We start from the raw sequence: 23435 nt of genomic DNA on the forward strand, positions 1-23435 counted from the left end.
TGCAGTAAACTCAAATCCCATAACATATTATTTACATACAAAAACACATAAAATTTGGTGTATTTTATTCACATGTACAAGTACTCCAAATGACAGCACAAAAGAGTTATCTTCTCTTTTTGTCTCAACATTTGAAGTTGAAGTGCCCAGAAAACCTGAAATTTCTCTGGGCAGATCAGATACTGGAAAAGCTCTTTGACTTGAAAAAGACACTATCACTTGAGCCAAAATCCAAAGGCATTTGTTCTAATTTGCTGCACTTCTTCCTCACTTCATCGTAAACTATCTTGTAGTTTAAGCTGCTTACATTTCTGAAGTAACAGACATTTCCATCTTCATAGTTGTAAACTTGTTGTGTACTCCCAGTTGCATGAACAATCAAGCCGTTCTCTACGATCATTTTACCCTCACCATTCTGCAGATTATTTAGATGACTTTTTGATAATTCAAAGCCAACAACTTTAGAAGACTTCTTCTCTTCAAAACCCAAAGTAAAATCTGTACTAAGCACATAATCTCCATTTCCTTGATCAAGGTATCCAGAGTATAAGAAAAGTGGGAACTTTTTCTCTGATTTGATCGAGTAAACATCAGCCAATGGCATCTTGACAAGAACTGTATCATTGAAATGAATGGTTTGATTCACTATTTGTGTGTTGCCATCGTTCTGCATCACAATAGAATTGGAGTAATAGATATTCTGAATGGAATGAGTTAGAATAGTCCCAAAAGAGGACTTAACCTTGCCAATGGACAATACATTTCTACTAGCAGTAGTCAAGAATGTCCCATCTAGACCTTCAAAATCTGAAACTTGGGAAAGAACAAGAGGCAAGCTAATGTGTTTCAGAAGCTCCCCTTCAGTTTTCGAGCTATGTTTGTCCAACCAAAGATGCAAATTCGCATCTACGAACCAAACATTCAAGGCATTTGTAACATTGAACCCGATCGTGTGGATCTTTCCATCTAAAATCTCACCTAGAAATGGAGTAATTTCAATCTCATAAGAAGGAAGATTGAATGAACCAATTCCAGAGATTGGTCTCCACAATAGAGGGTTGATGCCTCCAGTATAAATCACAGTAAAAGGCCATATGGCACCAACAACCATACCATCAAGACTAACCACAATCTCCCTAAAAGGGCCATTTCCAGGAGTATCACTAAGACCATTTTCAGCAATGTAATCATTTGGAAGATTTGAATACCAAAATTCATCATTTTCATGAAATGAAACATAAACTTCCAGCACAGCCCTATATGTATTCTGAGGAATTTTAAACTCTTTCAACTGAGTCTCCATAGAATTCTTGATATCAAACCACAAGCCATCATTCAAAGGCAAATTTCTCGAAATGGGCAAGATCAAATCCGCCCAAGTATGGTGTCCAGAAACTAAATTCTCAAACTTTGAACCATGAACATCATCAGATTTTTTTTCAACAGGGTAAAAATGTATAGTCAAATTCACATGATAAACCCCAGTATAAGTACTATCCACAACATTTCCAAGAAAAACAGCAAGCGTTTGATTGGTCATGAGCAGAGAATAATACCTTGTAATGTCCTTCTCAACACTCCAAACAATCCCAGAAGCCGTTGGCTCAGCCGTACAGCTCCTTAGAAGCTCAACCCCACCAAGCCATACCCCAAAAATCCGATCGAACTGCCTTCCTATGCAAGTAGCTTTCCACTCAAGAACAATTTTTCCAAAATCGTTTGATGGGCAATTCGAAGGTGGGGTATAGTCAGCAAAAACTGGAGGCTTCCCGTATGTGTAGCCAAAATCATGGCGGAGGACCAAGTGAGAGCAAGGTCTGGTACTGGGCAAGTCAACGGGTTTGGTCACTTCGAAGAACTGAGTTGGAGGGGTGACTTGGAAGAGTGAGATTTGGGGAAGGAGCTGAGATTTGAGATGGCTGGTTCTGTGTACGTTGGCTGAGGAGAAGTGGGGCTGGTGTAGAAGAAGAGGAGAGAGAATTAGGAGGGAGAAGAAAATGAGTGAAGAAGCCATTAATGGAGATTTGTTAGTGAGAAGGGTTCGGTTTGTTGTTATAATGTCATTTGGGTGGAGTGAGAATGATGGAGATAAGAGTAGAAAATGCTTTGAAGAAAAGAATTGAGTTGGAAATTGGCATAATATTACTATAATTAAACATTATTAGTAACTTTTAAGTTTGGATTGATAAACAAAACATTAAACTTTAAATGCTACTATAAATGCAATTTATAATGTTATAATTTTGCCCAAATTAGTTGTAAACCTACAAACATTTTTTTTATATATATTTATGAAAAATCCAAGTACAAAAATCAATATGACAGTCATTAATTGAGAATAGCAAGGAGTTAGTTCTTTTGTCTTTTTAAGGGAGTCATAACTTTCATAAATATATTTTTTTGTAGCAAGGAGTTACTACTGTCTATTGTCGTCTGCCTACGAATTCTAAGTTCCAACATATGAAGCGTGACAAAGTAGAGCACTAGTTTGTCTTGTCTTTCTTTTTTAACTTTATTCATCTCAAAGTCTCTCTCTTTTTTGGTTGTTTTTTTTAACAAATGAAAAAAAAAAAAAGATTTATATAGTTTTAGGTGTATTGGAGTATGGTGTCACATGTAATAAGTGTAATAATACTAAATCATTAATAAGAATATAGATAACTCAACTAATTATCAATTGATTTTTAGATAAAATCTCATGATTCTTGTTATAGTATCATGAGTCAATTCGCTAGCGAACATTCGATCCATATCGATCAAAAGAGTGAGCCAACTTGAAAAAAAAACTTGAGATCTGCATAGTGCAACAAGATACTTGAAATTCAAATAGTAACCTAAGTCGCACGAGATTTACATAGTGCAAAAAGACGCTTGAGATCTAATAAAATAAGCGGGCTGACAAATGAACACTTGTGATTAGATGATTCAAGATTGGTGAACGAAAAATCGTCACCATCTTGAGGGGATATTGGAGTATGGTGTCTCACATGAAAGAAGTGTAACAATATTGAGCCATTAATAAGAACATGAGTAACTCCACTAATCACCAATTTATTTTTAGATAGAATCTTATGATTCTTGTCATAGTGATTTTGTATTTTTTTATATATAAGTTTATGGTAATTATACGAAATATGACTTTTTTTTGTTGTTGCATTTTTTTTACATTTTTATAGGAGTTGAACTTTTCCCATTTTTATGGCATTTTTGACTTTGAAGTTGATGTTTATGGATATTTCTTTCTATAAATTTACAAAAAAAATTTAATTATGCCATATTTCTAATAATAATTTTGTTTTCTTTGATTTTGTGGGTAATTTTGTAATTTCATTCATTTTTTAAAAGAAATTTGTTGTTGTAATGCTTTTAATAAAGAATAAATGTATATTTCACATATATTTTTAAATTACATAATAATTTTATTATTTATTATCATCTTTTATTTATTGTACTTATTTTTTTTACATGTTAAAAAAAATTAAATCAATTTCTTATTCTTGTTTTTTCCTTTACATTTTTTATTTAGATTATGGTTTTTTTTAATGACTGTGTTAGTAATTGGTTACTTAATATGATACATTCACGTTTTCATATTTGTTTTTTTTTTCTTTTAAATCTGAATGTTTCTGTCAAGGTAACTTGATAGTGATATTCGATTACCTATATTATGAGCAACTAATTACCATCAAAATAACTTGTTAACCATTAAATATGAATAGCGGTTACAATGTAATCTAAAATTAAAAAAAATGGTAACTGGTTACCTCATTTCTGCAAATATAGGTAACCAGTTTTCATATTGAGAATTGATGTGGTGGTACCACTATTTACGCTAAGCAATAGGATGAGTGTGAGAGATAAAGAAGTAGATAAAATAAACACAACACTGCAGATCAAAATGTTCATACATACTACACCAAATTAATTCATTCATAACATGTTGATAATATATATACCAACATTTTTAGCTACTGAATATAAAGCATAGGGTAGTTCTCCAGTACACCCCAAAAATGGGCTCACTGGTGCACCCCTTTTAGTTTTTAGCTTGAGGAGTATTTTTTGCACAATTTTTTTTATGACCGTATATATTGTAGTTATTTAGAGCATCCTACAAATTTTCGAGAAATTCTGAATAATTTATAATGTAGAAAACAAAGTTTAAATAGTTTGTTATATGCGTGAATATTTTTTTTATGCGTGTGGAAGGTAACCTGTTTGAACCTTATTTTAGGCATTGGTAAATTATTTGAAATTTTCTAAAAAATTGCAGAGTGTTATAAATAACTACAATGTACACCATCATAAAAAAAAATTTATCTTAAATACTTTCCAAACCAAAAACACTAAAGGGTGATATGTCATTTTTTGGGGTGCACTTGAGAAATCTCCTAAGGCATATATATTATCAGCGTCATTGGTTTTGATCCTCAAAAGACATCGAGACCTCATCTAACGATGGCCCTTAACTTAATAATTACAATCTCTACTCAAAATATCACTCATATATGTTCCCCTCTCTTGTTATTTACCCAATAATAATATTAAAAAAAAAAAATCTCACTTCCATTTTCACAAGTAGTCAAAAGCTCTGTCAAAACTTGAAAAGAATCCTCATAAATAGTGTCTGATGTACTAAACTATTTTTTTGTTGTTGTGATTGTAGATTCAATCAAGTAGTGACCCTTTACATCGAAATCGATCATATCCATTAAAATGAAACTTTTATTTTTTCAATACTTGAATTGAATGTGAATCAAATTCTTTGATTAGAGATAACAAAGTGACAATTTTACCTTACACACTTGAAACTCCTTACTCTTTACTTACAGTTTTGTGGTGTGTTTGAAATTGGTTAAGTACTATGAAAAAAGAATGCACGGTGAACTATCAGATAATTTACATAGAAAATAGACTACAAAGTTGTGTTTTATGTTTACACTTTATTTTTCTTTTATTAAATTATATCAAAAAGTTGTTATAGAAAGTTGCAATATAAAGATAGGTACCGAAATAAATACAATTATGTTTACACTTTTTTTAAAAAAAATTTGGGGAGAAATAAAAAAGGATCAGTGGTGTCATTTCAGAAACCTATTAGTATTATAAGTGAGGTTTATATTTTTTTGGATCCTGTGTTTTTTCTCATTACCTGTTTTGACCCTGTGTTTTGACAAATTACTTTTTGGACCCTATGTTTTGTAAAATGGTTAAAATAGAACCCTAAACCCGATTTTGGTCAATATTTTTTCAACTAAAATTACAAATAATTTACCAAACTAACAATTCAGAACAAAAATAAAATCATTCTGCTTAAAAATTGTGTTGTTATATTCAATTTTGTCTTCATCAAAATTGAGTTTAGGGTTCTATTTTAACTATTTTACAAAACATAAGGTCCAAAAAATATTTTGTTAAAACACAGGGTCCAAACAGGTTATAGAAAAAAGTATAGGGTCCAAAAATATATAAACCCTTATAAGTGGGATGAAAGATAACTTTTTTTTGCTAAGAAAAAGAGAATCTTATGGTGCAAATCATTTCCCCACCCTTTTGGCTATATTAGCAATCTCGGGGACCACATGCTAGCTATAGTGGACACATACCTCATCCTCCATTAATTGGATCATTGGTAGTTGTGCCTCAAGGGTTCTCATCCCATTAAGGACAGACCGCCACAACATAACCTGGCCTCAAGGACCAAAGTACATATCCCTCTCGAGAGGGATATGGTTGGATTCGAACCCTTGACCCAAGCAAGGAAGGATGCCAGCAAAGGCATCCCTACCACTACACCAAACAACATGTGGTGGGATGAAAGATAACTCGTTCTAAGTCCACTTGGAGAGGTAATATTTCAATCTTAAAATACTTGGTGAAGCTTGATTCTTTCTTAGATGGCTAATAGAATAGCCATAGCAGGGATCACAATTCATTACTTAAAAAACAAGATACAAAGTTGAGAAAATATAACAAACAAACTAGATTCACAACCGAACCATAGAAAACAACAACCACAAGAGTCACATGACTAAACAACAACAGGAGAACTTAAAATAAACAGAACCATTGCCACCCTTATTAAAACCACCAATCAATCTTTTAACTTTCTTATTCTCAAACAACATACACATAATGATCAAAGCTGAAATATGAAATGTGAAAATTTTACTCACTCGGTTGAGACCAAGAACCTTTCCCTAACTGATTTCATATGGATTAAAAGTCTGTCGTAATCAGGAAGGCTTTCCTTGATAATGGGAAGTTGCTTGAAATCTTGAACCCAAGTATGCAGCCTAGGCAAAGTGTTGGGGTCCAAGAGTTTGAGCCCCACAGCTTTTTCTACACATTCAAACCAATAAGCTAGCCATCCATGTGCTATGTCCACCATGTTTATAGTCTCTCCCCCAAAGAACTTGTCAGTTCCAAGCCTTTCTTCCAAGATTTTAAGCACTTCTGCTACTTCTTTTGCTGCCTTTTCTCCCTTCTCTCCACCACTAGGGCTTCTATGGAATGCACCAAAAATGGGGCGCTGCAATTTTACTAATGATATCAAATGAAAAATAAATAAAGAAAGAAAGATAACTCTACTCATGATGTGTTGGTCTTGAGATACCAAATGAATTCTCATACAAAAATATTAATTGAAATTTAAATTAATTTCATATGGTCAAAATTCATATTTCAATCAAGTAAAAAAAAAACGATGAAAATTGATGCAAAACTGGTTAAGTTATATTTTAAATCTACACCAATAACTAGAACATCAAAATTCATCTTCTAGGAAAGTTTAGAAGCCAAGATTTGTGTTGTTTGACTTGAAAGAAAATAAAAAAATGTTACATGAAAGTGTGTGGTTTAATGGCTTGTCAAACAAATTCTCTCAAACTTTCCTGTTAGAAATAAGCTGTTAGAATATTCTCAAGTTAGTTAAGCCGTTGTAACAGATTTCTAACAGCTCTGTATGAGCTTGGCTAATTTGTTCTGCTGTAACTAACTCTCTTACACTCTTTTATATATATACTCAGGAGTATCTCACCGAGTTGGTTGAGCTCCTCATTTTCACATTTTCCTCATTGTGTTACAATCATTCTCTCCAAACACTCTCCATCATTTCCTTGCAACCACTTTCAGTTAACTTCTGACTTGGTATCAAAGTTCCGCCATGGCGTCCGACGGATCTCACGACTCTGCGATCCATTCAAATCCACAACGAGCAGCTGCTCCTCCACCGGCGCCTGCTGCTCCTCCACCGGCGATCGATCCTGTTGGCATTCCAAACAATACATTGCTTCCGCTCAACCTCCGTCTAGATCGGACGAACTTTTCTTACTGGAGAGCCTTGGTTCTTGCTGCTGTGCGCGCGTACAACCTCGAAGGCTACATCCTTGGCACTATACCGACTCCACCACCAATTCTTGCAGGTAACGATCCTAATCCTGCTCATTACAATTGGATCCGTCTCGATCAATTTCTGATGCATTGGCTTATGAACTCTATGACGGAGACGATGCTTGGACACATCATTCGCTGTCAAAACTCTGCTGAGATCTGGAGGACTCTTAATCAGTTGTTCGCCACTCAATCCAAAGCACGGATTCTTCAAGTGAAAGGATTACTACAGTCCACACGTAAAGGAGCCTTATCTGTTGATGAATATATACTGAAGATGAAGCAGTATGCAGAGTCTCTTGCTCATGCAGGTGAACAATTATCCGATGAGAGCCTTTGTCTGTACATTCTTGGAGGCCTCGGTCCAGAATATGAGGCAACTGTGATCAATTTGACGAACAGATCTGAGACTCTTACCCTTCCCGATCTACATTTTAGTCTGCACAACCAAGAAATGAGGTTGCAACAGATCTCCTCTCCCACAGTGGACTCGATTCAAGCCAACTTTGCTGGACTCTCAATGAGAGGTGCTCCTCGTGGTTCATTTCGTGGAAATCGGGGCAATCAGTCGAGAGGCATGCGTAATCACGGCTACGGTCAACGATCGCAAGGACGTGGCCCTAGGGTGATATGTCAATTATGTGGTAGATCTGGTCACATTGTCCAAAAGTGTTTCCACCGTTTTGATGTCCACTTCTCTGGTCTCTCAGCTCCACCAGCACCTCCTTCGGCCCCTTCCAACCCCGGATCTCCTCATGCCAATTTATTTGAGTTGAACACCAATGACGAGTCATCTGATGCCTGGTTCCTTGACTCTGGAGCCACAAATCACATGACAAACAACTCTCAACTCCTACACAACAAGACAGATTACAAAGGAAAATCGAAGGTCATTGTAGGTAATGGTGCATCCATTCCTATTTTGCATGTTGGCTCAAATTCTCTTGATTCCATGCACTCCAATCATTCACTATTACTTAAAGATATCCTTCATGTGCCTCACTTAACTACGAACTTGCTTAGCATTTCACAGTTTACTAATGATAATAACGTTGTGTTGGAGTTTGATTCCTCTTGCTGCCTTGTTAAGGACAAGTTAACGAGGCGTGTTCTTCTTCGGGGTTCACTCAGTGATGGACTGTACAAAATTGATGTTTCCTCAGCACTTCATGATGGCCAGCCTTTCATTTTTACGCGGCCTACTCCCTCCAATAATGCAATGGCGTTCAATTGCACCACCACTTCGAATCCAGTCCGAGACAAGTCTAAGTTGCTCTCAACGTGGCATTCCCGTTTAGGCCACCCTTCCTCCTCTGTTTTTACTAAAGTCATGAATGTAATAAGTCCTTCAATAAAGGCAACTAATGTACCGTTCTGTGATGCATGTCAGTTGGGCAAAATGCACCAATTTACGTTCAAGAACTCTACAAATAAAACTACTCATGCTTTTCAGTTGATACACTCTGATGTCTGGGGGCCTTCCATCTATACCTCAAGTGAAGGTTTCAAATATTATTGTAGTTTTGTTGATGACTATACTAGGTTTTGTTGGATTTTTCCTATGCAGACTAAAAGCCAAGTTCCTTCGATCTTTAAACAATTCAATACATATGTGGAGCGTGTATTTGAGTCTAAAATCAAGAGCATTCAATTGGATCTTGGCACAGAATACAAACCACTATACAAACTCTTTCAAGATCTTGGCATTGAACGTCGGAATTCATGTCCCCACACCCATCAACAGCAAGGAAGGGTGGAGAGAAAGCATCGTCATGTGGTGGACCTCGGCTTAACATTGTTGGCTCAAGCAAACATGCCCCTAACTTTTTGGTGGGAAGCATTTGTCTCTGCTTCATTCCTCATCAATAGATTGCCTACTCCAACGTTGAATTTCATATCACCTTATGATAAGTTATTTTCTCAGCAACCAGACTACAATCTCTTGAAGATATTTGGGTGTGCCTGCTTCCCTTCACTTCGACCATATCAATCTAATAAGGTTAGTTTTTGGTCTTCAAAATGTGTGTTTATTGGGTATAGCCTAACACAAAAAGGATATAGATGCTTGCACCCTTCTGGCCGTGTGTATACAGCTCGTAGTGTCGTTTTTAATGAGGAAGAATATCCATATTCCAGTCTTTTTGATTTGCGTAATACAACTTCTATACCTACTCAACCCATCTATATACAGAGTCATCAAATACCTACACCAGTCACCTTACCACCACCCTCACCCTCTCCACCTACTACACCTATTCATCAAAATGACTTGTCTACATCACCTACCCCAGTACTGTCTCACTCGAACTCATCTGAGTCTATCGCCTCAAACCCCACTTCTTCACCACAGTCTATGATTCCCATTGATGATCTTGTCATGGATCTGCCCATACCACCCCGAGTCCAAAATAATCACCCTATGCTTACGCGGTCAAAAATAGGAATTTTTAAACCTCGACTGTTGTTATCTCAAACAACTTCAGCTGTTGAGCCACTCTCTGTGAAGTCAGCCTTATCCCATCCCGAGTGGCACAGTGCAATGCAAGCCGAGTTTCATGCACTTCAAAAGAACCACACGTGGTCTCTAGTGCCTTACTCACCTGACATGAAACTTGTTCAGTGCAAATGGGTATTTCGAGTTAAGCATCACCCTGATGGCACCGTCGACAAGTACAAGGCCCGTTTAGTGGCCAAGGGGTTCCAGCAAGTACCTGGGTTGGATTTCTATGAGACGTTTAGTCCAGTAGTGAAGCCTTGCACAATTCGTATCATATTTGCCATTGCAGCTACCTTTCATTGGGACATCCAACAAGTTGATGTCAACAATGCGTTTTTGAACGGAGACCTTCAAGAAGTGGTGTACATGCATCAACCGCCTGGATTCGTTGATCAAGGTTGCCCTACTCATGTGTGTAAGCTGCATAAGGCATTGTATGGTCTTCGTCAGGCTCCACGGGCTTGGTTCGAGAAGTTGAAACAGTCTCTTATTCACTGGGGTTTCTCTCACTCGAAGTCTGATTCGAGTTTATTTTTCTCTAACAAGCATGGCAAACGTATCTTCTTACTCATATACGTCGATGATATCTTAATTACAGGAGACGACTCTGCTCTGATTCATCGCCTCATTGTTGATTTAAACCTCCAGTTTGCCCTGAAGGTAATGGGGTCGGTCAAATATTTTCTTGGCTTCGAGGTATATCGGGATTCCTCTGGCATCTACTTGGATCAAAAGAAGTACGTTCGGGATCTACTTCTCAAAACCAACATGTCAACGGCCAAACCTCAGCCTACGCCCCTGTCTCCTGATATCAAACTTAGCTCATCCACGGGGTCTCCTCTGGCTGATCCAACAATCTATCGTCAAATAATTGGTGCTTTGCAGTACTTGACGATGACAAGGCCTGATATCTCCTTTGCCGTGAACCGTCTCAGTCAATATCTTCAGGCTCCTACCACGACGCATTGGATGGCTTGCAAACGTATCCTTCGTTATCTCCTTGGCACACCTACGCTTGGACTTCATTTCAAGGCTTCATCTCAGTTGGATCTTCACGGTTTCACTGATGCGGACTGGGCAAGCAATGTTGATGATCGTCGATCTACGTCCGGCTATTGCATTTTTCTGGGAGGCAACCTCATTAGCTGGAGCTCCAAGAAGCAACAAGTCATTGCTCGGTCGAGTACCGAGTCTGAGTATCGCGCTTTGGCCTTGGCTACTGCTGAACTAATGTGGATCGAATCACTTCTTACTGAGCTCAAGCTTCCTGTTGCTCATTGTCCGATTCTTTGGTGCGACAACTTAGGCGCTGCCTCTCTTGCATCGAACCCAGTCTTCCATGCCCGTACGAAGCATATCGAGATTGATATTCACTTCGTTCGTGATCGCGTCATAGCCAAGCAGCTAGATATTCGATACGTGGACTCTTCGAATCAAACTGCAGACATTCTGACCAAAGCTCTTCCAATCTCCTCCTTTACCTTTCTGTGTAACAAGTTGTCACTTAGGAGCTCCCCGTGCAACTTGAGGGGGGATGTTAGAAATAAGCTGTTAGAATATTCTCAAGTTAGTTAAGCCGTTGTAACAGATTTCTAACAGCTCTGTATGAGCTTGGCTAATTTGTTCTGCTGTAACTAACTCTCTTACACTCTTTTATATATATACTCAGGAGTATCTCACCGAGTTGGTTGAGCTCCTCATTTTCACATTTTCCTCATTGTGTTACAATCATTCTCTCCAAACACTCTCCATCATTTCCTTGCAACCACTTTCAGTTAACTTCTGACTTTTCCTAATCTATTAGGTGCTGTGGTATTGAGTACTATAGTTTACTCATTTATAGCTCTTGGAAATGAAGAGAGTGCATACAGATAATCTCCTTTTGTTTTTTTTTCTCCCCATAATTTCTCATAATTAGTGTCATTTTTCATTATGAGAAAATTAAGTAAATATTTGAAAAAGAAAACTAACCTTTTCATCTGCAAACTGTGTCCAAAAGCGAGCCAAAGCTCTTTGATAAGGGTCCTTGGGCAAGAGAGGAGTTTGGGGCCAAGTTTCTCCGATGTACTCAAGAATAACCAGAGACTCAGAAATGGGTTTGCCGCCATGAACAAGCACAGGAATCTTCTTGTGAGTTGGGTTGTATTGAAGAAGCAATTCGCTCTTGTTGAAAATATCTTCTTCTATGTATTCATACTCGATTCCCTTTAGTTTCAGTGCCCATATCACTCTCAGGCTATATGGGCTTGCCCAAAATCCTAGCACCTTTATTTCTTCTTCCATTGTTATTTTGATTATTATTAGGAGTTTTGAATCACAAATACAATTACAAATACAAATAAATATCAATTACTGTGATGACCATAACCATTGACTTTGACCCATCTTCCTACGAATTCCAATATCAATTTTGTCTTCTTCTTTTTACTTTATTATTAAATAAATAAAATATGTACTATTTGAGAAGATAAACACATATTATGGTTAATTCTTCAAAATTATATGCATGCCTTTAGATATTTGTGAGAACTCCATCAAAAAAAAATTGTGAGAACTACCAAAGTCATGATGTGCGACACCAAAGTTATCCATTGGATTTTCTTTCTCCATTGGAAAAGTAGTTTTCCTTTAGATTTATATGTTAGGGTTGGATTTATATGTAAAAATATAATTTTTTATTATTAATTTAAATAAAAGTATAATTTTATTATATTTAATTATTAAAATTATTATTTGAACAATTTATATATAAATATTAGAAAATTTTATATTCATTTATGATAATATAATTTTGTATGCGTACGAGAGAATTAAGATTATATATAATGAATTAAATAGTTAGCAACTTATTAAAGTATAAAATATTTAATAAATGGTTGCTAGTACAGTTTATTGAGCATATGTGATGCAAGTAATTTAGATTCAGATTACTGATGTGGATAGACATCTTGATAAATGTACTTTATATAATTGTAATTATATATGAGATGACCGATGTGAATAGATTTCTTTATAAACTTACCATTTGTTATAAAGATTTAATTTATATCTTAAATGATGATCATTTGTAGATCAATCTGAATCTTGAGTTGTCATAAACTCTTGTTCATGTTTATTGAATCTTTTGATTCATTCGTTAATGTCTCTTAATATAATGATGCTAGTGACTTTTGTTTTGGAGATTAAATATCATGAATGACTGGGAACATGATTTTACAATATTGGAATCCATGTTTTCCTAACGGAACGAATATTGGTTTCATTAAGGTTAATTCTAGGATTGAATAGTTATTGAGCTCAAATCTATAATATGATTATAAAATAATTATTCATTGGTGAATTAATGGTACTTAAGGAACAAGAGGTAATTAGAAAGATAAAACAGTAATTATTTACCAGCTCTAATTAGGGAACCAATAAATGGAGGACAAAACTACATATATATTGATTATATCAATGAACTACAAGAGAATACTATGTAAATATAATTCTATAATCACTAAGAGTGTAATTCCATAGTGGAGTAATAATGAGATTAATAGATAAGATTATTTAATTAAAGAGTTTAATTAATAATCTGGTTTATTGGAGCTTAGTGTTATAGGTCCATGATCCTCGAGTCACCTCTGTCCTACACTGTCAAGAGAAAAGATGTCATAGGCAAGATTAATGGAGAAAATGACTAAAATACAAATGAATTAATTTTCCAAGGCTAAGTGATAATAATGTACAATTAATTAATTATGAATTTAACTAATAAGTTTTTATTTGAAAAACTTTATATTAGTCAAAATTAATGTTAATCCGTGTTTTGATTGATATCAAAGAGAGTTAAATATTATTATAGTATAAGATAATTATTTAAAAAATGATAAATTAAGATAAGGTTGATTTTGAATTAATTGGTATTTATTTTTAAAATAATATTTATATTATTTTTGGGAATAAATATATTGTCTTAAAGTTAATTAAACAAACAAATGAGAAAAACTAGTGACACAGTTAAGTGGCTCATGTTGTAACGCCCTGGTTACCCAGAACAGTTACGGTGAACAGTGAACCGGAAATTTAACCTGCTACGCATGTTCTTTGGTTAAAAATGTGCTTCTAGGTATTATTAACAGGCTGAGGTAGAAAACCAATCAAAAGGAAAAATGATATATTTTATTTAAAACATAAAGCTGTTCATGGGCCCATAAAAAAAACGTTTACAAGTTATTTACAACTCAAAATGGTCATTACTGTTTAAATTTTACAACCCGCCGACCTAAGCGGCAAAAATAGGGTAAACCCCTAGTTCCTCTGAGAACTCCTTGGTCGTGGTGGTCAAGCGGCCGCATATGTACACAGCACCACCTAAGCTCTCCACTCAAGGCTAGGTGAGCTTCTCTTTCCCTTTACCTGCACCACATAGCACCCATGAGCCAAAGCCCAGCAAGAAAATACAATATAGCATGAATATAATATCAACAATGATCATAATAATCATTCAGGACTTTCAGTCCAAAACAGATGAGTGACAGGCGCAAAAGTCACTAAGGTGGGTTCCGTTCCCTCTAGCCATGTGACGATAGGGTCACTGGGGCTTTACAAATAAGTGATCATTTCACTAGCTTAAACAGGATAGGTGCTTGATGACTAGTCACCAACATAACCTACCTCATGACCATAGAGTCATAACCATGAGATTCCGCTCCCTAGCCATGTGACAAGCTGTCACCTAGGCCTTTGGCCCTGGCTCTGAGTAACTAGTCCTAGACTAGTCAAGCGCTTATAAGTTTCATCGACCTTAGAGTCGGTCCATCATTAATGCTCCTAGAGTCATTCAACGCTGATATTGATTAGATCTAATCTTTTATTGGCCCTGCGTTCATAATGCTTATGTCGTTTCTGACTCTCAGGTCAATAATACGCGACCAGTGCCGTCCCTGACTAATCAGTGTCATACACAAGTAAGCAAGCTCTGCTAAGAATTTAATATGCAATCAATGTCCACATCTATCAACCAACATATCTTAACAACAGTCATGCATGTCATATACACAGGGTGCCGTTTTCTTACCTCTGGTTCAAGTGAGAATTAATATAAGAACGACCCTTGAGAACGATCTGTCTTTTTGTCCCTTAGCGGTTACTTGGTCATGACCAATTATGGGATTCCATCAATAAAATGAATAATAAAATATTTTCGGACCAAGACCAAGCCTCCGAGACATCGAATCCTACTAAACCGGGTAGTAAGATCGATCCCGAGGCCTAAGGTTTGAATCCCTAAGTCAAAAACACACTTTTGGCCAAGATGGCCCTCAAGCGCCGCGGCCCTTCCCAAAAAAACAGAAGCAACAACCTCAAGCTCCTGTACCCAATGCCGCGGCATTGCCTCCCAAGCACCACAGCATTGCCTCCTAGCAGCCAAAACCCCTGTTTTCTCCCATTAAAACCTCATATTTTTCCTCTTTCAATCCTTCCAAAAACTTACTCAAACATCTCCAAATCCAAAACCAAGTATTACCACAACACAATCAACATACCAACAACAAAACCCAAGCAAATTTTCTCAAAAACCTCCATGAATTCCCAACTAACCACATCAAAATCTCTTGACTAAAAACCATAAGAAAAATAGAGCAATTCTCAATATTCTCAAATACCAATTATTCTTATCTCGTTACCCTTTAATTCCCGGTAACACTCTAATCGCCGAAACACCCCGAGACTCACCCCGAGCCTCGAGCTTAAACCTGTTATGACCAAACCGATAATTTATATTTAGATATCGTCTCATGCCGAATAGCTCGAACAAATCCACATTATAATGTGGCCTCAACAATTAATCACAAGCATGCACCAAAATATACAAATATGCCATCAACAGGCCAAATTACTAAAATACCCCTGTAATCAAATGTGGACCCACATGCATGCATTTAACATCATATTATAATATAATTCACATAAACATGCATATAATCATTTATTGGCGTAAAAAAATAATTATGGCCATCCCGGCCTACTAATCCAGCCACTAAATCACATTAGGGATTTCGGGGCATTACACATGCCACTCACTCTGCTTGCACAGTGAGTGGCACCACTTACAATGACACGTGTCCTGGATTTTAATTTTGAATTTTAAATATTATTTGTTTATTTAATTATTGTTTTAATTTTATTAAAATAAAGATAGAACATACCAGTTTTGAATTAATTAAATTAAAACCAAATAAAATTGTTTTATTAAGTCTAAAAAGATGCGATTATTTTTAAGTAAGTTGAATCAGACGTATCAGTCCTATCGATAGAAATTTTTCCAAGCCTAAAAATTTCTAAAAACTCTCCACATCCTTCTCTCTTCTCCAAACTCTCTAGATCTCATGTGTTGAGAACATCTAGAGAGCCTAAATAATCAAACTAATGAATCTTATGTGCCTACACACGTCCTTATGTGTTTGATGAACAGTTTGGAAGACTAAGGTGTGAGTCTTCACTGGATAGGAAGATCGTTTGATTTTACAAAAAGACTAAGGACTCTTGATAGGCTACTGTCCGCCCTGGTTTTCCCACGGGCTGATTAGCAGGCCGAGCTTCGGACTAATCATGGTTAGTCCATAAACTTCCCCCAGGTCGGAGCTCCTGTCTTGAGGTCGCCCCCCCCCCCCCCCCCCCTTAGCTCGAGGAATCCTCAAGGACTCGCCAAGACTCCCAATACTGGAGCAAGGAATCGAAAGGCCGAAGGTCGGGTCAGATGCACAGCTCGTGGTACGAGCTAGATATGGAGGCCATGACCTCTTGTAAAGTCAACACACGCAAGATAAACGTGCATATATCTGACATCACGTGTCCGATATCTCCCTGACTTCTCGGACACGCTGCAGGAACGTGCGTGTTCAGACACCCACGGCTGTGTTGGGCCGTGCGGCCCATTATCTCCTTATCTATCGATTTGACCATACTTATGTGTCAGGTTTAGGAAATAATCATGAATGTCACAGAGTTGATATGACAAATAAGAAGGTCACGGGATGACCTCCTTACCAACTTCCAGGTGCCCTCTCCTATAAATATGGAGACCCTGGGAGTTGATAAGGGTTGGAAAAAAGGGTCTCTGGAGAGATATACTTTGTAACCAAATACCCAGAATATATCAATAATATTGACTAGTGGAGTAGAAGGATTTTAACCTTCGAACCACTTAAAAACGTGTCTTGAGTCACCTATTTCACTCTCTAAGATCTTATATCTGTTACGGTTCACATTTAGCACTAATCCCTTTCTCTTCTTCTCTTAATTTCCTGTTGGCGAAGAACCGCGTCAACAACTACAATAGGTAATTTTCTTCTCTTTTTGTGTGTAGATTTAATGTATAGATATATGTATTAATCCTGACTCAGTATTAATAATTTTTAAAATTTTACCTCCCCACCTTTCGTTGTGTCCCTGATTTTATTCAAATTAATACCAACATTATATCCATTTGATCCTAACCTAGAAAAATCACCAGCTTTTTGACATGCAAGCAGAACATCATTCGAAACCATAGATATAAGATTAAGCATTTTGACACCTTTCACCATATGATCAACTTCATTAGACAAACATTTGATTTCATAATCTTTAGTAACAACATCAATTTCATATTTTTTTAACAAGAGAGTCGACTTATTCATTTTTCTTCTTGAGAACTTTTTTATTGTTTGCCATCAAACGATGATCTGAACACACTTTCAACCACTGATCATACCTGTATTCTTTCAAGAAATCCTTATCCAAATCGTATTCATCCAAATCACCATTGAAACTCTCATATGTTGAAATAGTATTATGTAAACAAATATGATTCTCATTCACCTGGGTAAGCCAGAAAAAATAAAAGTTAAGGCAATATTACAATTTTCTTCCTCATCACTACTTGAAGTAGCTGTCATGACCTTCTTATTTTTCTTCAAGGTATTGACAGTTTCAGATTGAATATGTCCAAAATATTTGCACTCCCTGTATTGAATACTTTTTTTATTAGTAGATTCAAAATATTTGGAAAAATTGTTCCCTTTGGAGGATTTAGACCTATTGTTCTTGTTACGAATCTTTTTCAAGTCTATTTTTTTAAAAGTATAACAAGATCATTTCATCATCCTCTTCCTTATCCGAGCATGTCATTTTTTCTTTGAAAGAAAATTGATTTTTCCTTCTCCTTCACAACACTTGGTTTCTCTTGACGACGAATCTTTTGGTTAAGTTCAAAAGTCCGAAGAGATTCCATCAATTCCTCAATTTTCAAGGTCTCAATATTTTTTTACCTCCTCAATGGTTGTGATCTTGGATTGAAACATGTTAGGAAGAGATCCAAAAATTTTCTTAACCAAAACAGAATTATACAACTTTTCTACTAAATCAAAATATTCATTAACAATGTTAGACAATTATTCATAAAACTTAGCTGGTGAAGCTTAATTCTTAGATGGCTAATAGAATAGCCATATAAAGCAGGGATCACAGTTCATTATTTAAAAAGAAAGATACAAAGTTGAGAAAATATAACAAACAAACTAGATTCACAGCCGAACCATAGAAAACAACAACCACAAGAGTCACATGAACTAAACAACAACAGGAGAACTTAAAATAAACAGAACCATTGCCACCCTTATTAAAACCACCAATCAATCTTTTAACTTTCTTATTCTCAAACAACATACACATATTGATCAAAGCTGAAATATGAAAATGTGAAAATTTTACTCACTCGGTTGAGACCAAGAACCTTTCCCTAATTGATTTCACATAGACTAATAGTCTATTATGATCAGGAAAGGTGTCCTTGATAATGGGAAGTTGCTTGAAATCTTGAACCCAAGTATGAAGCCTAGGCAAAGTGTTGGGGTCCAAGAGTTTGAGCCCCACAGCTTTTTCTACACATTCAAACCAATAAGCTAGCCATCCATGTGCTATGTCCACCATGTTTATAGTCTCTCCCCCAAAGAACTTGTCATTTCCAAGCCTTTCTTCCAAGATTTTAAGCACTTCTGATACTTCTTTTGCTGCCTTTTCTCCCTTCTCTCCACCACTAGGGCTTATAAAGAACGCACTAAAAATGGGGCGCTGCAATTTTACTAATGATATCAAATGAAAAATAAATAAAGAAAGAAAACTCTACTCATGATGTGTTGGTCTTGAAATACCAAATGAATTCTCATACAAAAGTATTAATTGAAATTTAGATTAATTTCATATGGTCAAAATTCATATTTCAATCAAGTCAAAAAAAAAAACAATGAAAATTGATGCAAAACTGGTTAAGTTATATTTTAAATCTACACCAATAACTAGAACATCAAAATTCATCTTCTAGGAAAGTTTAGAAGCCAAGATTTGTGTTGTTTGACTTGAAAGAAAATAAAAAAATGTTACATGAAAGTGTGTGGTTTAATGGCTTGTCAAACAAATTCTCTCAAACTTTCCTAATCTATTAGGTGCTGTGTTATTGAGTACTATATAGTTTACTCATTTATAGCTCTTGGAAATGAAGAAAGTGCATACAGATAATCTCCTTTTGTTTTTTTTTCTCCCCATAATTTCTCATAATTAGTATCATTTTTTCATTATGAGAAAATTAAGTATATATTTGAAAAAGAAACAAAAAAGAAAACCAACCTTTTCATCTGCAAACTGTGTCCAAAAGCGAGCCAAAGCTCTTTGATAAGGGTCCTTGGGCAAGAGAGGAGTTTGGGGCCAAGTTTCTTCGATGTACTCAAGGATGACCAGAGACTCAGAAATGGGTTTGCCGCCATGAACAAGCACAGGAATCTTCTTGTGAGTTGGGTTGTATTGAATAAGCAATTCACTCTTGTTGAAAATATCTTCTTCTATGTAATCATACTCAATTCCCTTTAGTTTCAGTGCCCATATCACTCTCAGACTATATGGGCTTGGCCAAAATCCTAGCACCTTTATTTCTTCTTCCATTGTTATTTTGATTATTAGGAGTTTTGAATCACAAATACAAATACAAATAAATATCAATTACTGTGATGACCATAACCATAACCATTGACTTTGACTTATCTGCCTACAAATACCACATATCACAATTTTGTCTTCTACTTTTTACTTTATTATTAAATAAAGTAGATATATTTTTTTGGACCTTGTGTTTTTTTCTATTACCTGTTTGGACCCTGTATTTTGACAAATTATTTATTGGACCCCGTGTTTTGTAAAATAGTTAAAATAGAACCCTAAACCTCATTTTGGTCAATGTTTTTTCAACTAAAATCACAAATAATTTACCAAACTAATAATTCAGAATAAAAATAAAATCATTCTGCTTAAAAACTGTGTTGTTATATTTAATTTTTTTTTTCATCAAAATTGAGTATAAGGTTCTATTTTAATCATTTTATAAAATATAAGGTCCAAAAAGTAATTTGTCAAAATACAGTATCTAAACAGATAATAAGACAAAACACAGGGTCTAAAAATGTATAAACCCTTAATAAATAAAATTTGAGAAGATAAACATATATTATGGTTCATTCTTCAAAATTATATGCATGCCTTTAGATATTTGTGAGAACTCCATCAAAAAAAAAATTGTGAGAACTACCAAAGTCATGATGTGCGACACCAAAGCTATCCATTGGATTTTCTTTCTCCATTGGAAAATTAGTTTTCCTTTAGATTTATATGTTAGGATTGGTGCCTAAAAGCATGTAAAAATATATATTTTTTATTATTGATTTAAATAAAAGTATAATTTTATTATATTTGATTATTGAAATTATTGTTTGAATAATTTATATATAAATCTTAGAAAATTTTATATTTATTTATGAGAATATAATCTTGTATGGGTACGAGAGAATTAAGATTATATATAATGAATTAAATAGTCAGCAACTTATTAAAGTACAAAATCTTTAATAAATGGTTGCTAGTACGGTTTACTTAGCATATGTGATGCAAGTAATTTAGATTCAGATTACTGATGTGGATAGACATCTTGATAAATGTACTTTATATAATTGTAATTATATATGAGATGACCGATGTGAATAAATTTCTTTATAAACTTACCATTTGCTATAAGATTTTTTTAATTCATATTGTTGACGCAGTTCTTCGCCAACAGGTAATTATATGAATAAGTAGGATGAATTAGTGCTAATTGGTGAACCGTAATATGAAAATAGCTAAATTATAGACTTGAGAAATTGATATCATGGGAAGGTGATCACTCCTTTCTTTATGGGCGGTTCGAAGGTTAAAATCTCTCTAGTCCACTAATCGATATTATTGATATCTCTTGGTTATTTCTTACAGAGTATTTCTTTACAAAAATATGCCAACCTCTTGCACTGCCCAGGATCTTGGTATTTATAGGAAGATGATACTTGGGTTGGCAATGGGGTCATCCCGTGATCTCTATACCCTTCACGTCATCTTTGTGACACTGATGATTAATTCCTAAAACCTTACAATGAAGTGTGGTCTAATAAATAGGTAAGGAGGGATAATGGGCCGCATGGCCCAAATCAGGCGTGGGGTGCCTGAACACGCACGTTTATACTGCGTGTCCGAGAATTCAGGAATGGAATAGACACGTGATGTCTGATATATGCACGTTTGTGTTTGCGTGATTGACTTTACAAGGATTCGGGTGTCAGATCTCTGCCGCATCACGAGCTCAACGTAGCGCCAGCTCGTGACATCGATACTGCTGACCCGCTGCCTTTGAGTAGCAGTTAACTCTCTAATCAGCTCGGTCTGGACAGATGGAAGCCCGTAACAACAGCTCCGGGTGGACGATTTACACGTGGCGAATCGAATTAGGCCCTCTTCCAGCTCGCCAATAGTGCGCGGATGTTTAGGGCGTACATTTGCCCCCCAAGCCCCTGTTCGTGACCCAAGACGTCATCTGTGACCTTCACAGCGGGGGCTTTTAAGTTTCCCTTTCGACTCCTCATGTCTCGCCCACTGCGCGGGTATCAGACACGTAGAGTGCCATGGTTGGCGACTGTTCGGCTTCCGAGAATTGCATTAAATGGCCTAGCCTGCCTTCTGCCGTCGTTTCACCTCTCGAGGTATGACCCTCGTATCTCGCATTAATTTGATCGAAGGGTCCTCGTTCCTGTGTCTCTTACGTATATATAAGGTTGGCCATCTTCCATATTAGCCACCCTTTATTTGAAATTTTTTCCTCATTTTCTCTCATTTTTAGTCTCAGAAGTTTTTCTTCTTCCGGTTATCATCCTAGAGATCCTTACGCTCCTGCCACAAGAGTCTCTTCGTCAGTCCAGCTTTAAAGGCTCCACCAGGACTCCGATTCCTATGTTTTTTGCGACTTTCACACGGAAAAAATACTGTAAGTCCTCTGCCTGTTGCATGTTTTGGTAAAAACTTAGTTTGCGTTAGTTTATTGACTTTTTCTTCGAAACCACAAAGCATTGCCAGTCAATTTTAAATAACTTCTAAGTTTTTAGGACCTGGTTGTATCCAGGACATTAATTTTAAAAACTTAGTTCACGTTAATTTTTTATTGAAACCTCGTGATTTTTAAGAAAAACATCGATTAACCAATTTGAATTAACTTATAAGTTTTCAGACCTGGTTGTATCCAGGACATTGGTTTTAAAAACTCAGTTCGCATTAATTTTTTATTGATATCTCATGCTTTTTAAGAAAAAACGTCGATTAACCAATTTGAATTAACTTCTAAGTTTTAGGACCTGGTTGTATTCAGGACATTGATTTTATAAACTTAGTTCGCGTTAATTTTTTTATTAATACCTCGTGCTTTTTAAGAAAAACATCGATTAACCAATTTGAATTAACTTCTAAGTTTTCAAACCTAGTTGTATCCCGGACATTGATTTTAAAAACTTAGTTCGTGTTAATTTTATCGACACCTCGCGCTTTTTTAAAAAAAAAACACTGGCTAGTCAATTTAAACCAACTTCTAAGTTTCGGGACCTGGTTGTATCCAGGACATTGATTTTAAAAACTTAGTTCACGTTAATTTTTTATTGATACCTCGTGCTTTTTAAGAATAACATCGATTAACCAATTTGAATTAACTTCTAAGTTTTCAGACCTGGTTGTATCCAGGACATTGGTTTTAAAAACTCAATTTGCGTTAATTTTTTATTGATATCTCGTGCTTTTTAAGAAAAAACGTCGATTAACCAATTTGAATTAACTTCTAAGTTTCGGGACCTGGTTGTATCTAGGACATATATGCCCCCCAAGTAACCAGAAATGGAACCTTCTTGGTTACTTGGAACACACTCTTCTAACACTACACGCACACGGAAACATACAACGATATACGAGGGATGTACTTCTCATTTTTTAATAAAACAGGGCGGCAGTCATAATTAAGCCTTAAAAAAGTATGACAGTACCAAACGCACAATCTAAATCCTCTCAATGAAAGCACCAAACTGTTGACGCGGTTCTTCGCCAACAGGTAATTATGCGAATAAGTAGGATGGATTAGTGCTAATTGGTGAACTGTAATATGAAAATAGCTAAATTATAGACTTGAGAA

The 23435-nt window shown here is 35.8% G+C and overlaps 3 protein-coding genes across 3 annotated transcripts; all 3 read right to left on the reverse strand.

Moving 5' to 3' along the window:
* Positions 1–5: 5 nt before the first annotated feature.
* On the reverse strand, positions 6–2109 carry LOC133819715 (peptide-N4-(N-acetyl-beta-glucosaminyl)asparagine amidase A-like). The gene has a single exon (XM_062253020.1). It carries the CDS (start codon positions 2012–2014, stop codon positions 176–178), a length of 1839 nt encoding a protein of 612 aa, XP_062109004.1. The 5' UTR covers positions 2015–2109; the 3' UTR covers positions 6–175.
* Positions 2110–5869: 3760 nt separating this feature from the next.
* On the reverse strand, positions 5870–12204 carry LOC133819720 (glutathione transferase GST 23-like). Its single transcript, XM_062253030.1, has 2 exons — positions 11861–12204; positions 5870–6532 (listed from the first exon to the last, which is right to left on the reverse strand). The coding sequence occupies exons 1-2, from the start codon at positions 12170–12172 to the stop codon at positions 6173–6175; spliced, it is 672 nt and encodes a 223-aa protein (XP_062109014.1). The 5' UTR covers positions 12173–12204; the 3' UTR covers positions 5870–6172.
* Positions 12205–18309: 6105 nt separating this feature from the next.
* On the reverse strand, positions 18310–19902 carry LOC133819721 (glutathione transferase GST 23-like). The gene is made up of 2 exons (XM_062253031.1): positions 19541–19902; positions 18310–18988 (listed from the first exon to the last, which is right to left on the reverse strand). Exons 1-2 carry the CDS (start codon positions 19850–19852, stop codon positions 18629–18631), a joined length of 672 nt encoding a protein of 223 aa, XP_062109015.1. The 5' UTR covers positions 19853–19902; the 3' UTR covers positions 18310–18628.
* Positions 19903–23435: the final 3533 nt, after the last annotated feature.

Source organism: Humulus lupulus, chromosome 2, assembly GCF_963169125.1.
Source record: "Humulus lupulus chromosome 2, drHumLupu1.1, whole genome shotgun sequence".
Lineage (NCBI taxonomy): Eukaryota > Viridiplantae > Streptophyta > Magnoliopsida > Rosales > Cannabaceae > Humulus > Humulus lupulus.

Excerpts from the sequence above, each read along its gene's own strand:
- LOC133819715 (XM_062253020.1), bottom strand. The coding sequence starts at position 2,014 with ATGGCTTCTTCACTCATTTTCTTCTCCCTCCTAATTCTCTCTCCTCTT.
- LOC133819720 (XM_062253030.1), bottom strand. The coding sequence starts at position 12,172 with ATGGAAGAAGAAATAAAGGTGCTAGGATTTTGGGCAAGCCCATATAGC. Across the intron at positions 6,533-11,860 it reads CACAGTTTGCAGATGAAAAG|CGCCCCATTTTTGGTGCATT; the intron begins GTTAGTTTTCTT and ends GTAAAATTGCAG.
- LOC133819721 (XM_062253031.1), bottom strand. The coding sequence starts at position 19,852 with ATGGAAGAAGAAATAAAGGTGCTAGGATTTTGGCCAAGCCCATATAGT. Across the intron at positions 18,989-19,540 it reads CACAGTTTGCAGATGAAAAG|CGCCCCATTTTTAGTGCGTT; the intron begins GTTGGTTTTCTT and ends GTAAAATTGCAG.